We start from the raw sequence: 16,453 nt of genomic DNA, 5'->3' as shown, positions 1-16,453 counted from the left end.
ATTCAGGGAAATAAGTTTATTACCATTCAAATAAATGGTGACTAATAAAACCAAAGCATAAAACACTTTTCCCCACTCCTCCCTTCTTCTGGGGCTCAGCTTCATTCCTGCTTTCTCTACCTCTGCCCTCCTGTAGCACAGAGGGATGGGCAATGAGGCTGTATCAGTTCATCACACGCTATCTCTGCTGCTCCATCCTCTTCAGGACTCCTCACACTCTTCACCTGCTGCTCTCCTGCAGTGTGTGGTCCCTGCCACAGGAGACAGTCCTGCACAAACTCCAGTGTGAGTCCTTCTCACGCACTGCTCCAGTGTGTCCCTTCCACGGGGAACAGGACTTTGGGAGCAGAGCCCACTGCAGGGTCATGAGTCTTGCCAGCAAACCTGCTCCAGTGAGGGATCCTCTCTCTTTCCACAGATCCACAGATTCTGCCAGGAGCCTTCTGCAGGATGAGCTCTTCACAGGATCATGGCCTCCTTTGGGAATTCATCTGCTTTAGGATTGGGATGCTCCATGGGCTGCAGCAGTGAAGACCTGCAGCCGGAAGAAACTCACCCTCACACCTGGAACTCCCCTTCTCCTCTTTCTTCACAGACCTTGCTGTGTGCAGAGCTGGTCCTCACAAATTCTGACTCCCCTCTTCCAACTGCTGATGCACAGCAGATTTTTTTCCCCCCCTTCTTAAAAATGCTTTCCTGCAACCCCTGTGTATGGGAGGCTTGGCCTAGGCCATCCTGGAGCCAGCTGGCCTTGGCTCTGTTGGGCATGGGGGAAATTTCCAGCAGTTTCTCACAGAAACTCCTCCTGCTACCAAAACCTGGCCAGAAAAACCCAATACACAGTCAAAAACTAATTTAATATATTTATACAGAGGTAGGCCTCACTGAAGAATCTTCTTTGAGAGAGTGAACCAGAAGAATTGTTGGGCAACCTGGCCAAATTTTTTTCTGTTCTCAAAGTGTGACAAAAAGTAGAACTCTTGAAAATGTTGACAGTCTGCCAGAAATGAATAAAAATTAAGAAAAAAAAGAGGAAAGCAAAAATAAATTTGATTTTGAGTGATTTGCAGTATTTCCAGCTCAGTTTAGGGATGGTTGGCATAATTAGGTGATATTTCGAGAGGAAGACTTTTACAACTGAAAATTGAAGGGTTTTTTTCCATTTGGAAAATGTTGAAGGAGGATGTTTTAACAACTTTGAGACTGCTGGAAACATTTTGAAACCAGAAATATGAAAATTGATCCCTTCTAGCAGAGCTTCAATTTGATGAATAGATACTATCAGCTGAAAAACATTGCATCAAAGCATTTCTAATTTCTAATTCAATCTAATTCTAATTTCTAATTCTAATTCAATCAAAGCCAATTCTAATTAAGTTTTTCACTGCAAGACATTTTTCAAGCCTTCAAATAACTTGTTGTCTCCTTTCAACACCTAGTCCTGTACTTCAACTTTCTCTAAGCTGTTTTTTTCTATTTCCATTAAACTACTTCAAAGTTGAAAGAGCTCCTGAAATCTTTACAGAAAATATGATTTTTATACCCATAAAATAATCCCACAAAACATCTGAAGTCTCATGAGCAGAGATAAGGAACTAATTCTATAAACATTTGTAGTCTGCATTTTTGCTATTTTATTAACGAATTAAACAACCTCACATATTGAATCTCATAGTGCAACAAGTACACGAAATATTTGAATTGCCAAAAAATTGACCAAAAAGGAGTTTATTATGAAAAACTACTTAATTAAATTTATTGCCAGAATTGCTAAAAAGCAATCACTATGCCATAAAATAAAAATTGACATGAAAAGCATATTATTTCATGTCCTTCCTTCTGTCAGTCACTCAACTGAGCAATTATGAGAGATTTGTTGTTACATGAAGACTGAAATAATCTGAAGAGCAGTCAAACTCCTTGTATGTTAGGCTGGATATGTCTCTTATATTAAATTCTTATAGGAAGTTTTGTTGAAGAATGTAAAGCATTAAGAGAAAGTACTACAGACTTGGAGATTCTTCACATCCCTGCCAAGGAATCCTGGTTGGGAAGAAAAATGGGTACTGAAGGATGGATTTGTCAACAGACCAGGGTTGCACTTCACATACATAAGTATTATTTAAAGATATAGAACTGGTGACAAATTCAAAGACTGCCTAATTTTTAAGGGCAGAAGAAGATACGGACACTTCCAGGGCAGCATTAATTGTCAACATTGTGAATAATGTTCCCACTGGTCTCTGATCCAAAAGAAAACAAAAAATCATCTTGAACAACTCTTTCTGAACTGGTAATTGCAGCTTGTCTGCAATGATTTAGATTTGTCCAGAACAGGACCCCTCTGAAGATTCAAAAATATTACAGAATTATGCATTTCCTATTCTTGTTCCTATACTTGGTATACTCAGGAATGTCAAGAAGATGTTTTTTTCTCATGCCATCCCCTTCCGGTCAGTGGGACATCTTCCAATGACTTAATTTCATTCCTAAATGTCGTATTTCTAGCCTTGATAAAATTTAATAATGGAAAGCGTCCTGCTTCCTCATGGTTTTGTATTTAAAACTACTCTTTCAAGATACAGAATTTTGGACAATTTTATATTTCTCATTTAAGAAAGGCATTTCTATTGAGAACCCTCAAAAATTCTCTGTATTTTTATAAATATCCCCTGATACATTTCCACCATAAAAGTATCCTTGATAGCCAGTCTTTTGTACCAGGCAAGTAATGTCTGGAGCATTGGGTTCAGTACAATGGATTCTGAAATTTTTTGTTTGGAATTTGCCTCAGAAAAGTTCTGACCATGGATCTATTTGCAAACATGCACATTGGCAGACTTCCATTTCAAAACCAAATTAAGATCACTTACGTTTTAGGCAACATCTGCCTCATGAGGCTGAATTTGGAAAAACATATTTCACAAACCCATGATCTTGACTGGAGACAGAAACATGACAGTGTTGTTATGTAGATGCCCAGGTGTGTGAGAGTCAGGCACATCTGATGTGGACCACCCTAAAGAGAATGCATTCATCCCAGAAAAGGAGCAGGGGTGAAAGAAACACCTGGGGAAAGGCAGGGTTCTAGTCTCTTCTGGCCCATTTCTTTGTCTATATCTAATCTTGGTTCTCTTAAATATTTAAAACACAATGTCTGCAACCTGTGTTCAAAGGTATTTTTCTTTAACTTTGAATTTATTCTCTTGTTCAACAAGGCATAAGGAACTTCACCCTTTCCATAATAAAGGAGCTCTTGTGTTTGTAATACCAGGAGTCAGATCAATCAGATAAATTAATGTCTCTGATTTTCTAGGATTTGAAAGGAAGCTGGGCCCTTATAAATCATAGAAGGTCCAGGGCAAATAAATCTCCCCTATCCCCACACAGATGAACTAGTTGGTCCAACCCATCATATCTGCTGTTCAGTTTCCTTGGGGAAATTTTAAGCACATAAAAACTTGCTCGTGTTAGCAGATCTTCCATAACTACCTGTCTCATCTAAATCCCTTCAGACAGGGACATGATGCTCTAGCATGCCTCAGAAAATAGCATGTGAACAGTCTTGTATTTTCTCTCTCAATCTAAATCTGTCAAAACACCTGACTTAGAGATCAAATGGCAAAAAAAGCCGTTCACTTAAAAGAGTAGGTGTGACCTCCTCTCCTGCTCTCATGGAGAAGCATCCTTAGAAGATCTTCCTCAAACTTTTACTCTGACCTTACTGTGAATGTGTTCCCTCCCTGTAAATTCATTGCAGTGTCTGAATTTGCTCCATACAGCCACCACCATCTTCTGGATGGTAGATCACTTAATGCTAGCAGAATTCTATGGTAGCTTTTTTCCTCACAGGAGGGGAAACAAATAAATTCAGGGATCACTGTGATTTACTACATGATCACAGTACGCGGAATTATTAATCTCTTGTCAAAATCAATTTATCTAAGCTATATTAGAGATGATGGCTCTCACTTTTGCCTGGCTGGGTCTCTAAGTAATTGGTCTTGACTCTCAAGGCTCTTTCCAGTCTACATGGTTTTCTGCTTGTTGACTCTCACTTAATCTCAACAGTCCCTCTCAGAGGGACTCTCTGCTGGACCCACATCTGCCCATTTAGCTTTCAGTTAAATGAAAAAAAACCAAAAAAACAACAAAACAACCCAGCCTTAGGCTTGGTTCTGTGCAGTTCTCACACTTTCAAAGATCTCTTTGTGTCTACAAGAAGCCCTCATTATCCTCTTTCAGATGAGACAAGTAAATTAGAACATGTAATAAGCTCACTGGGCAGCTGTTCACCACAAGCATAAAGGGGGGTTCATGCAGCTCAAGTGTCATCTTTGAATTGTCATGGTTATGTTTATTCTTTCCCAGTATTATATAACACACATCTCACACATATGACAGGACCCAGGAAAACACCATGTCTCTTCATCATCTTCGCAGATTTGTCCTCCAGATGGTATAAACCTTACTGTATTTCTCCCCTGTATTTCTTTATGAAATATGTATAGAGGACGATTCTTTTGTAAACCTCTTCTTTTTACTGTGTATCTCTGCTGTCTGCATTGTTGTGACTGCCTTCAAATTTGCTGTAAATAAATCGGGTCTCAGTAGTATTTTTACCCCCCTGTTTTGCCTTTACACTGCTGAATTAGATGCATTTCTGGTTTTCACAGCTTCGTATGTTATGTTTTTCAGTAACTCTGCACTTTATTCTCACCAAGCCTTATTTCTCTGATAGTAACATTGACCTAACCAGGTGATGAACTGTATGGTAAATAATTTGGTCAGTCTGTTAACTGTTAAAATGTTAATTATTTGATTTTCTCACACTCCCCTGTAGCAGATACACTGTTTCATTTCTCTTTAACAGAATGCTCACTTGTTTCATACAACAGTTACTTTATCAAAAAGAAAAATCCTCCTTTCTTGTATGACAGTCCTACACTGATCACAGTAGCCTTCACATTTGTCCAAGCTGCTTCTTGTTGTCTTCATGCTTACTTTGACAAAGTCGAGAAGAATTTACAAGCACTCTATGGGGTAAATCTGTTATTCCTCCTCCCCTAAATACATCTACGCGGTGCAAGCATAGTCACAGCTCACACTCTTCGTGGATGTGCATGCACTGTGTGCATGAGCACAGCATGTTCAAAGGACTAAATGTAAACCATCAGCTGCCATCCAGCAGCGGGAGAGCTGTCAGAGAAGCTTCTGACAGAAAAGAGGAGGCACATGCCAGCTACAGCAGGAGGACACAAGATTTGCTTTTCAGGGAAGAGTGAGTGTCTATTACAGGCTGGCCATGTGCAGGATGCTCCAGCATTTTCTTACTCCTTCTGTACTTCAATAGCAAACTGTCAGTCAGGGGTAGGGTTAAAAACTTCGTAGGTTAGACTGTTATGTTAACTCAATAACTGTCAGTAGAATATTTACATGAATAACAAATGATACCCTGGAAGCTGATACTCTTTGCATGGTCAACTTTCAAAAATCAATTTTTTGACAAGCAAAGGAGCAAGAGTGAAGATCACTCTCAAGATATTCGCTACCCACTCTAGTGGGCCAAAATATGCCCTCAATGTTTGTAACAGAGCTGCTTTTCCAGCTCTGCAGTAAACATTGGTCACCCATGGGAAATGATAATGAGAGTAAGGTTTTGCATGACCAGCAGGCCTAAAAAAAGGCAAAGAGCACAACGTACCCACCATTTGCAGAGGACATAAAATGAATTTTAAACACGTGTCCCTAGAGTAGAATGTCAAAACTCCTCTCATTATGCTGTATACAACTGGCTTAATCTTCAGAAATGCTCACAACTAGGACCTTTGATGTGCTTGGTTCCATTGAAAATGAGGAGGGATGCTCAGCTGGAAAAAATTAATTAGCGTCCTTTATTAATGAGATAATCTGAGCCAAGATACCAGTATAACCACACTGCATATATGAGTTTGGGACAGTTATAGAAAACTAATGATTTACTAATTTTAGAGATAAATTGTATTATGTGAAATCCTGCACATCCAGCTTCCATTTATTTTCCACCTTAACTCTTACAATTGACAACTTAATTATTTTGCCCAGCTGTATTGGAGGTGTAAAATAAAGCCAAAACATCTGCACACCTAATTGAGCATTTTGCCAAAGATGCTATCGCTTTCAGAAGAAAGCTCACAGTTATCTAATCATACAAAGGAACCATAAACCTGAACAGCTTCCTCATCTTTTCACTTGAGCATTTCCCTGAGATAAGCCAATTAATAGTTCTTGTAATTACTTGGGCAGAAAAATATAACAACAGATGTCTATATTCACTTGTCTAAAGCTCTTAGAAATTTACAAAATTTTCTGTCTCATGAAGATTATTTGCTATGAGTTCTGTAGATTGATTGTTCATTACCCTAAATATGATTGCCCCTTCTTGACCCAAGTAGTGAGCAGTAATTGAGGGTCCTAAGGTGTTGGTGTTGACACTGAGAGGAAAAAACCTGTTGAATTATCAGTCATTGCTTTGATGTAATCTTGTCTATTCCTTTATTGGCAGGAAACCTGAATATCTCTCCTTTCTGCTTTGTTGCTTCATTTTTTTATACTCTGCCTTCCCAGGGCCATACTCACCAGTTTTTCTTCTGACTGTGTCTCCAGCTTCCTCTTCTTTGATTGCTTGTGTTATCTTTTTTATGCTTTGTTCTCCCATCTAGGCTATACACTATATATAAAAAAATCACTGTCCAGTGGCTTTGCTTCCCTCTGAAATTTCATGGGGTCATGGGGTCAATATTGTCTCACATTTTGTTTTGAGCCTGTGTTTGGGTGATGCGTCTTCTGCCTCAAGTAGCTGATTCCCCTGAGAAGCTTGGCTGCTTTTCATGGCCTAGATGAACAGAAAGCTATCACCACACTCACTAATATAGCCATATCAATGCAGTTCTAGTTGCATTTCACAGGGCTTTCAACTTCCAGAACATGTTTTCATCCTTGTATTAAATAGAAACAAACTATCTGTTTTCCTTTTTACCATCAACTCTTTTACTTTCTGAAAGGTTGCTTACACTGTTCTTTCCTTTCCAAATATGTGCCTCCTAATGGTTTACATAATCACAGAATATTCTGAGTTGGAAGGGAGCCTCAAGGATCACCTAGTCCAACTCCTGGCCCTGCACAGCACCATCCCCAAGAATCACACCACGTGCCTGGAAAAATTGTCCAAATGCTTCTTGAGCTCTGTCAGGTTCATGCCGTGCCCTGTCAGGCTTTGTACTGTTTAGACTTCTCTCCTTTAGTGACATCTCATTAGTGATTTTTGCCTATTCTACCTTTGTGACACTTTTAGATATCTTTTTGAGACAAGGAAAACTGAATGAACTTAACATTTCCACCTTTAATGAAGAGGATTTATGGTTGTTCAATGCTCTGGACAACATTAGCTTTATCCATAGAGACGACAAGGAACTCTAAGTGCATTTGAAGAGAAGAAGAGATATGGCATGTCTCACCTTTCAATTCTCTCACACCAATTCTCTCAGCTTAAACTGTATTTAGAGTATTTCAACTCATAAAATTGATGCAAGCTGTATTTATATCTTGTCTACCCATCCGTTTACATATTAAAATATTGTCAATTATCAACAATGACTGTGTGCCTGTTCCTCCTCTGGAGACAGAGTATGTTCATTAGCAGTGTTGTTAATGAGATAATGATCAATATACTGTGCATCTCAATAAAGTTGACACTCATCATTTAATACTGATTTCCTTTTAAGGGGGAAAAGGTGAGATTGAGGAATTCAGCTGAGATGTGGTACCCAGTGGTTCCAGCTCCTGTCACTTAACTATACTTTTGTTCCTAATCCAACAATTGTAGGGTAGTTAGGGTTTACAAATGGAAACCCAAGAAGACTGTTGACTTTCAAGAAATGTTTGAAAAGAAGCTCCTCTTATTATACACAATGCAATATAGAACCAAGTGTTAAGATTCACATTCTCTAAACAGCAGATCTTGGTTTACCTCGTGGAATGTTTTGTGTCCTTCATATCCTACCTCTTTATATACCAACTTTGCAGAGCCAAAATTTCCAGGGTCCATAGGGTAATGCTATTTTCATTCAAGCTTCTACCATTCATTCCATGAAGATTAACACAGAGCATGATCAGAATATTCACGATCTGGGCTGGGGGAAAGGCTGCACCCCCCTCACCCCTTCTTGCCTTACTGCCCTGCCTGGTGGCTGGGTCGGGCTGGGCTGAGTAGGGCAGGGTCAGAAAACAGTGATTTTGATCTGAGATACTACAAATAACCCGAGATTTGTGGTAAAAATCTGTGGGTATTCAAAGAAAAGAAAACAACAACAAAAAGCCCATCAGCTGAGGCGGCAGCGACAGCGCAGCTGGGGTGCATGCTAGGAACCTGCTGCTTTACATGACCCGGTGTTTATTTAATTTGCACTGTAACACTTGCCATTTGCTGGCCATAATGCAAACTGTTAATTTGCATTTGTGAACAGACAGTAGAGGTTATAAATCCCTTCTAGCAGAAATTAAACACAGAACTTCGAGCAATTTTCAAGCCCTATCCTAAAAATAAGGCTCAAGGAACACAAGGTGTCCAGAGAGCACCACACAGGATAATGTAAAAGTGGTGAGTCGGTTCCAAAAGGCGCAGAAAATTCAGATGTCAAGGAGCAAAGGCACCACTATTTGGACTCAAAATCTTAGTTCCAATATGACAATTTTTCTGTATTTGGAATGTTTAAATTAACCAGGATTTTCTCCTTCCACCCTACCCAGATTTTCCTGGGTAAGTGTCCTGGGTCAGACCGAAGTTCTGCCCTGACTCCACAGGTTCCCACTGCCTGTCAGACAGCTCTCCTGCCTCCCCCAGCGATGAGCGGGAGAGGATGCAAAATGCTCAAGCCCCGCTCAGAAAGGGGAGACTGCGAGGCGGGACGCGCCGAGCCGCGCCCCGAGTCCCGGCAGCGCGCCGAATGGTGCCGGCTGCCCGCACTCCTCGCTGCCCAACCTGTTGCCCGGGCGCCCAGAGTCACTCGCCAAACGCAGAGGGACGGCCGGGGACAGGAGAGGGCGAGCGGGTGAAGCCCACGCGTGGCCCGCCCGGCGCACGGACCCGCTGCCCGCCCGTGACAGGAGCATTAACGCAACGCTCTGCCCCGCTGCCCGCCCGCACAGCCCCGCACAAACACGCAGCAGCAGCATCCCGAGGCCGGGCTTTCTGTACAGACAAACTCCCGTCGTGTGGAAAACCTTCCCGAAGCGGAGCTGCGGGCGGCAAACGAGAGAGCTGCGGAAGTACGAGGAGGTCTCTGGCGGCGATTTCTGTCCCCTCCGTACCTGTCCGTGCTCCCCGGCCCCACGCCCGCACCCTCGCCCGCTGCCGCTGCCCCCACGTTTGCCCCGCAGCTCTGGTCCCCGCTCCGGCGGTCCCGGCGCTCCGCTCAGCGCTCCTCGGCAGCCTCGGCGGGCTGAGAGACGGAGCAGATTTTAAAGCGGGCTGCGTGCCTGCGCCCCCCAACCCCCCCCCCCCTCCCCCTCCGCACTGAGGGAAAGCGAAGGAAAAAGTTGCGCTCTCCGGCCGCCCACGCCGCGCTGTCCGCCCCACGGCGGCGGCAGGACGAGCCCGGCGGCGGCGGGACCGCCGTCGGTACCTGTGCCACCGATGCCCTGCCGGGCGCTCTCCAGGGGGAAGATGCCTGCGCACTTCTCCCGCTCCACCTGCCCGCCCAGGCATAGCTCCGAGATGATCTGCAGCGCCTTGTGGCAGAGGCTGCCCACGCCGTCCTCCACCGGGAAACTCATCTTGTGCTTCGGCCGCCGCCGCTAGGCCATGGCCGGCGCGGGACAGCTCCGCGCCTGACCCGCGCTGCCTCCCGCGGGGAGCGGAGCGGGGCGGAGCCGCGGCGGCGGCGGGAGCGGCGCGAGTAAACCGAAGAAGTAGTGAAGGAGCGGGGGGAGGCAAAAAAAATAAAAGGGGGGGGGGGGGGAGGGTGTAGGAGGGGAAAAAAAAAAAAAATAAAAGGGAAAAAAAAATAAACATCCACTTAGCAACGCCTTTTGTGTGGCTCCGTGCACCGGCAGGCGGTTCGGCCAATGGCAGCCCGGCGCGGGGGGCGGGGGGCCCTCGCATCCCCCGGGAAACTTTTCCTTCCCCCGCCCCGCGGCCCCACTCGGGCGGTGCGGTGCGGTGCGGTGGGCGGCGCGGGGAGCAGCGGGCGGAGCGCCGTCCCCTCCCGGCCGCAGGACCCCCGGCCCCACGAGGCAGCGGGGCGCTCCGGGCGGAGATCCTCGGCCGCTCATCGCGCCGCCAGCACGGAGCGGAGCTGGTTCTCCGCCGCTCCGCTCGTTCTTTCCCGCAGCGTTTATTCATTCCGAGGTGACCTCGGCGAAGGGATCTTCAGAGCGAGTTACCGAGCCGCGACCAATAACTTCATTGACTAAAGCATCATCTGCGCTTCTCCACAGCGGGGGGAGCGGGGCGACTGACTTCGTCTATTTCTTTAACTTCTTAAGGAGTTAGAGGAACCTTTTCTGTTTCCTCAACAAATTCTGTAAAGTTGGGTTATTTTATAGATAAAAAAGTTGGAGGTATGGCGTGTGTTTGAATATACTTCTAAAAATCAGTGCAGCATATACCATTAGTAGTTGTTTCAGTTAGTGGCTGTGGAGCTGAACAATTAACTTCATTAAATTAACTTCATCTGTTAATTTGTTCATCTACTTACCGAAATTCTGACACAATTTTATGTTTGTGAGGGAAAATTCCTCTAGTTCGATGGCACACATATGTCTTGCAATGCTTAATTCTAGCTAGGCATAGCTGTAAGGACATCTCCTAACAGTTAGCAGCACTGCCTGTAGTCTGCTGCTTGGGTGTCTTCATTTCATGGGCACGAGAAGTTAACTTCTGTGCTGCTGTGCTTTCTTTTCCCTCTGGATTTAGATTTTATCTGTTACCTGTAAATAAATGTCTCTAGCAAACTGTCAGGTTTAACAGTCGAAAACTTTATAACCACCCTTTGATAGCTGAATTTTGGAATAATAAAATGAAATATTATTCCAGTTTTAATTCTGAAATTCAATACTTTATATAGCATAGATACTTGTTAAAAACACAAGATACTTCTAAACCCCAGCCTTTTGGTATTTTCAAGGAGCATGCATTTATATAGATGAATTCATACACATGCAGTTTTCAAAATCTTAGGAAAGTGATAGACTGTGTTGTACACAAACTGTAACATCAACACAAAATCTGTTCCACAGAGCTTTTTTCCACAGATGTAACATGTATTTTAGAAATATCAGGCACTACTAAAGAAATTGTTCTCCATTCAACACCCTTTCTGAGACTAGCATTGTCAAAACCCTGTGTTAATGCTGCAAAATTGTTCTGTCAAATCATAGAATGTTTAGACTGTAACCAGTCAGAGCACAGAACTGTGGAGGTCTATTTGAAGACTCCTTTCATCCTCACAGGGACCTAAATCTGTATAATTATTAAAATAGTCTTGCTAGCAATAAAAAAGTGTGTAGATATTTTCATTACAGTGAAGGCAACTACTGCCTACATGCGAACTTCAAAATATGAACATATTTACTGTCTGTGTGACATTTACAGTCCTGTTCCCAAAATCCTGTCATGCATCACTAGCTAATAATTAAGCAATCTGTTTATCTTTGAGACATACTCAGAACTCTAGCAAAAGCATGCATATACATAGAAAAGGTCTTAATCAGAAATTGGTTGTAATGACAGCATAGACTGCATTTAAAAGCTGAGACCTAAGCTCCTCCACTTCTGAACTTTTCTAGAGATTGTGCCCAGGGATGTATCACACAGTCCATGCATGAATTTTTCTTTCTCTGAAGTGAATGGCAGCTTTCCCACTGATTGTAGTAAAGTTCCACACAGAGACCAGTTCGCTATCCTGCTTGTTTTATTATGTCCTGAGTCTTTGGTGCATTTCTATACTGCTTGTTTTTGCATACAAAATTTTAATTGCAGTGAAAATCACACTACTTTGGTGTTAGTGATGTTATGGATATATACATAGATGCAGAAAGGCACAAATGAATGTATTCTATAGTAAATAATAATAAAAAATCCCCACCTCTGCTTTTGAATATTTTCAAGTAGGTATCTGGAAGTGGATACCAAGTAATCTCTCTTAGATGTCCTAAATATTTAGCAAAAATGCTTTTAGGTATAGACCAAACACCAAAACACCAGCCACACTAAGTAGTATTACTGTACCTTTACCAGAGGCATGTAAATTATCAAAATCTTGTTCTTCAGTAAGTAGCATGGATATACAAGTTAAATAATCAAAACAAAAATTAGTTTTTCTCAGTCTAAGAACTGTGAGATTAGTTTCACTAGGAGATTAATGATTCTTCTGGTGAGATATGCTGACCTGTTCTAAACCAGTTCCAGAAACAAGTTTTATTGTTGGAGTCAAGTTATTGATGAAGAAGATGCTTCATTTTTCTGTTGAGGATTTTATTCTTATATGTAAATTCAGATTCCCAATCACAACATTTTTCTCCAATATGTTCTTTCAGTGAAAAACTACTTTTTCTGCATTGGAAGGACATAACAGCTTGTTTTTTAGCTACAACTCCCAGTGCTTTGATTTTCAATAGCCTAGCAATTTTAAATTAATATGCAGCTGCATTGTGTGTCCTGGTATCTACAAAGAGCATTAATTTTCCCTTTGGGAGTGGTCTCACTGGTGTTTTAGGACACAGTAACCTCTTGCTTCTTGGGTTTCAGTCGGTGCCATCAGACTGGACCATACCAACTCTTGCTGTACTGACTGCTGGTCATAACCAGGTTGGTACTGCCTTGATAGCTTCCTGTTGGCTAAGGGAGAAAACGTGTCTTTCCTCAAATTAATTACATTGTATTCAGATCTTCATATTGTCCATGAAGTATCCAACCAGAGGTAAGGGTACTATGCTCTGGACAGGAAAAACTTGGCAAAAATGCTCGGTTTTGTAAGAAATGTCCTTTCATGAGGACTGTGTTGGGGTTTTTGAAGTTTAGGCAATGTAGGTAGCCTATATATAAAGGCAGATAAAAGTTTTGGCCTTGGTCTCCTGATTTGGAATCCAATAAGGATAAAAAAATTTAAAAAAAAGCATTTGGGCTGGAGAAAAGAAAAATTTTAACATTCAGCTTTTAAGAAGCTGTGAGTAGAAGAAAAGATTGAAACCATAGGTTACAATCATAGTGTGCCTTTGCAACAGTTACAAATACATTTTCTCCCTGATAACATCTCTGTAAATTCCTTGTAAACAGCAAAACAAACCCTGAAACATTAAGGATTGCTTTACTCTAGCTACATATTTTTAACCCTCTACTTTTGACTAAGAAGTGAAGAAAAAAAAAAAATGCATACAGCAGTCCAGGAGCCAGTCAAAACTAAAGGTTCCTAACCTGCAAATTAGAAATAAAGACTGCCATGATTGTATATGAACAGGGTCTCTACCTTAGTTTAAGCAGTAACACAAAAAAATTCTTATTAATTTTTTTTTCTACCATTCTTATAATTTTTTTGTTCTTACTTCCACACTTTCATAGTATCTGGTACTACAGAGTCCTCCCCTGGGTTGCTTTTTCCAACTTCTAACTCACTGTGAATAAAACTCATAATCATAAAGAGAGCTCCCCATATTTTGTCCAAACAGCTGCTTCTTCAATTTTCAGAAATGCTGAGCAACTGTTACTTTATTTTTTTCCACTTGATTTGGTGCAATTGGTACTTAAGACTACAAATCTGAGCACAGACAGTCCTTCAGGACCTGAACAAACAGATGAAACCACTTCTGAGAGCCAGCAGCTAACAATGTTGGCAGTTTTATGAAAACATTTTTTAAAAGATGTATGGCATGGAATAATTTATGAAGATTTAAGATAAGTCCTGCAGAATAATTGGTTAGGGACAGAGGACAAAGTGATTACTACTCTATTTTATTTCAAATCGTGCTTTGTATGTGATATATGGCATTGACAAATTTTTGGTGTCTTGGAGCCCTGCATCCACTGTGAGTTGTTTGCTTTTTAGATACTAGTAGGTAATTACATAAAATCCTTTTTTTTACTGCAAAATCCTAAGCATGGGTATATGATGGTTTTTATGGCTGTTTGAGCAGGAGGAATGGCAGAGCAATCAACTGGGAAGCCAGAAGATCTCTGGAGCTCATCCTGGCTGATAGGGAGAATGGATAAGCTGGTCAGAACTTGGTGTGTCCAGTGGACAGACTGTTGGAAGAGGGAAGAAGTGCAGATTAAAGACACTTTCCTCCTCTGATAGTTTTGCCTTTTTTTCTTTTTCTTTTCTAGATGAAATATTTTTGGATCCAATCAACCTTTTATATCCACCATTTCTCAGCTGAAGGGCTTCCTTGTCTTCTCTGTGTGGCTGTATCACACTGTCTCATTTTTATCATTTCCACCTAATTTTTGAAACAGAAGAAAAGCAAGGTCACGGAGAAGCAATGTGTTCGAGCACATATATGTGACATGATGCCTTAAAAGTACATATTCTATTGAATTATAGCATGTTAGCAATCTCTGTTGCCATTTTTCTTCCTATTACCTTCCCTTCTTTCTCTTAGTTGCACTTACTGAGGAATGAGGTTGTGACTAGCATTAGCAATATTTCTTCAGCTTCAGGACAAGATATCATACTGAAATAATTTCATGATTTGCAAAGTTGGTTGGTTTGACGAACCCACAGAATAATAGAAAAAAATTTGTTACTTGTCTTAGCATACTTTCCCAAGTTTTTCCTGAAAGCCAACTTTCTTAAAATACGCTCTGGTAATACAAGCCAACCTTAAGCTTTGGTGAGATAAGGTATTTTTTGCTACTAGAATTGTTCAATGCAGCCAGGTTTTGCTGATTAATTTGGGCTATTCCTCTGCACTTATGAACTTCTGTCTCTGTGTGCTTTTTAGTGAGATGACTGTGAGCATGCTCCTTAATGATTTTCAGGCTCTATTATCAACCTAAACACAGACAAAAGACTTTATTTGTTGAATATAATTTTTGTTCTGGTTTTGTTCCTCTGTACTTGATTTCCATGCTAGAGTGCTTCCTATAACAGCTCCAAATTTATTTTGCTTAAAAAAAAAAATTAAAAATCCTGATAAATTAAAGGTATTGTGGCCCATTTGGTTGTATCCTGCTCTTACAGCAACACTATTTAGTGAATGTATGATTAGGTCCTAAAAGAACAGCACAAAACTCACTAAAATCATCTGTGGTAGTGCAGATACTGCAAAAACATTTGCTTTGAAGGGCAACACTTCTGTTGCAATACATTTAATTCATATAGTAAGATAATTAGAATAAAATAGATCAAGCGTTATGAAATACCTACACCATCAATAGCCACTGTAGAGATGTACATGTAGATAATAAAATCATTGAATCTGTATAAATCATTGAGTTCCACATAAAAGAAACAAATGAGTACTCCTCAGTATTGTCAAAAGAGTAAATCTCTATGCTTTTAGAAGATAGCAGCTCTGCTTCAACATTCATTCATGATAAATGACCCTCATTTCAGCATTTCTTGAGCACAGGAGACCTTTATCCTGTGACATTGTTTTATTCCATTGTCATTATTTCTTAATTAGTTCTGTCATCACTAGTTTGGAGCTTGGTGTATGTTACTGGCCAAATTCAGCTTTGACTTAAGTGGGTACAGTGTAATTTGCTCACAATAGAAATTATGTTCATTTTTGTCAGGACTGTGCTTAATTCTCAGCTCTTAACCAGTGGCTTGTGGTTCAGTTTCCTTGTTCACAACAGGTGCTGGAAAATAAACACAGAAACTAACTTTTAGAATGAGGAGATGTCACTCACACATGTGTGGATGAGTTTCACCTGCTCCCTTCCTCCTGTCCTTGTCCCCTGCCCCACATTCTGCTGGGGACAGGCAGAGGTGCCTGAGGGGTGTCTGACTTGTCCTGCAAGCCATGTCTGCTACTTGCACAGTGAGAGCAGTTCTTGGAAGGTCTGAGAGTGGCAGCAAGAACACAACACTCCTTGACCATCCTCAACCAGAGCAGTCCTCTTGGGCAATTGAGAACTAATCAGATTCTCTCTGCTGTGCCTTTTGCACTTACAACTTCTGCTGCATAATATTTTGGCTGGGTCATGGAACCTTAGCAATGTGCCCAGTCATAAAATAATATCTCATTTTCTGGTTCTCACAGGATCAGTTTCCCACTTGGATCACAGTAAATAAATTCTGTAAGGTTTAAAATTATGTTTTCCATTGTCTAATAATTTGTAATTTATTTTTTTTTTTCAGTGAGAGAACAGAACTAATCCCCGGTAATTCTAATTAACACAACTCTGATTTTGTATAATCATTCAGTTCAGGGATTTCTTTCTAGCCCTGAATTGCTGCTCTTCACTTTTGTT

General features: G+C 41.3%; 1 protein-coding gene across 2 annotated transcripts in view; it reads right to left on the bottom strand.

The window, feature by feature from the left end:
- SYT10 (synaptotagmin 10) overlaps positions 1-10,407 on the bottom strand; it is a gene marked incomplete at its 3' end in the record, with an annotated part of 33,699 nt that extends 23,292 nt beyond the window's left edge. Inside the window, exon 1 of one of the 2 annotated variants that reach the window (XM_083858794.1) lies at positions 9,663-10,407. In XM_083858794.1, coding sequence (XP_083714920.1) covers positions 9,663-9,813 — 151 coding nt within the window. In that variant the 5' untranslated portion in view covers positions 9,814-10,407. The remainder of the gene's footprint in view (positions 1-9,662) is intronic. The other variant, XM_083858795.1, reaches the window with a different exon arrangement.
- Between the last annotated feature and the right edge of the window lie 6,046 nt (positions 10,408-16,453).

The sequence above is a fragment of the Zosterops lateralis genome, assembly GCF_965231275.1.
Source record: "Zosterops lateralis genome assembly, chromosome: 4".
Lineage (NCBI taxonomy): Eukaryota > Metazoa > Chordata > Aves > Passeriformes > Zosteropidae > Zosterops > Zosterops lateralis.
This window is presented reverse-complemented; position numbering and strand designations above follow the sequence as displayed.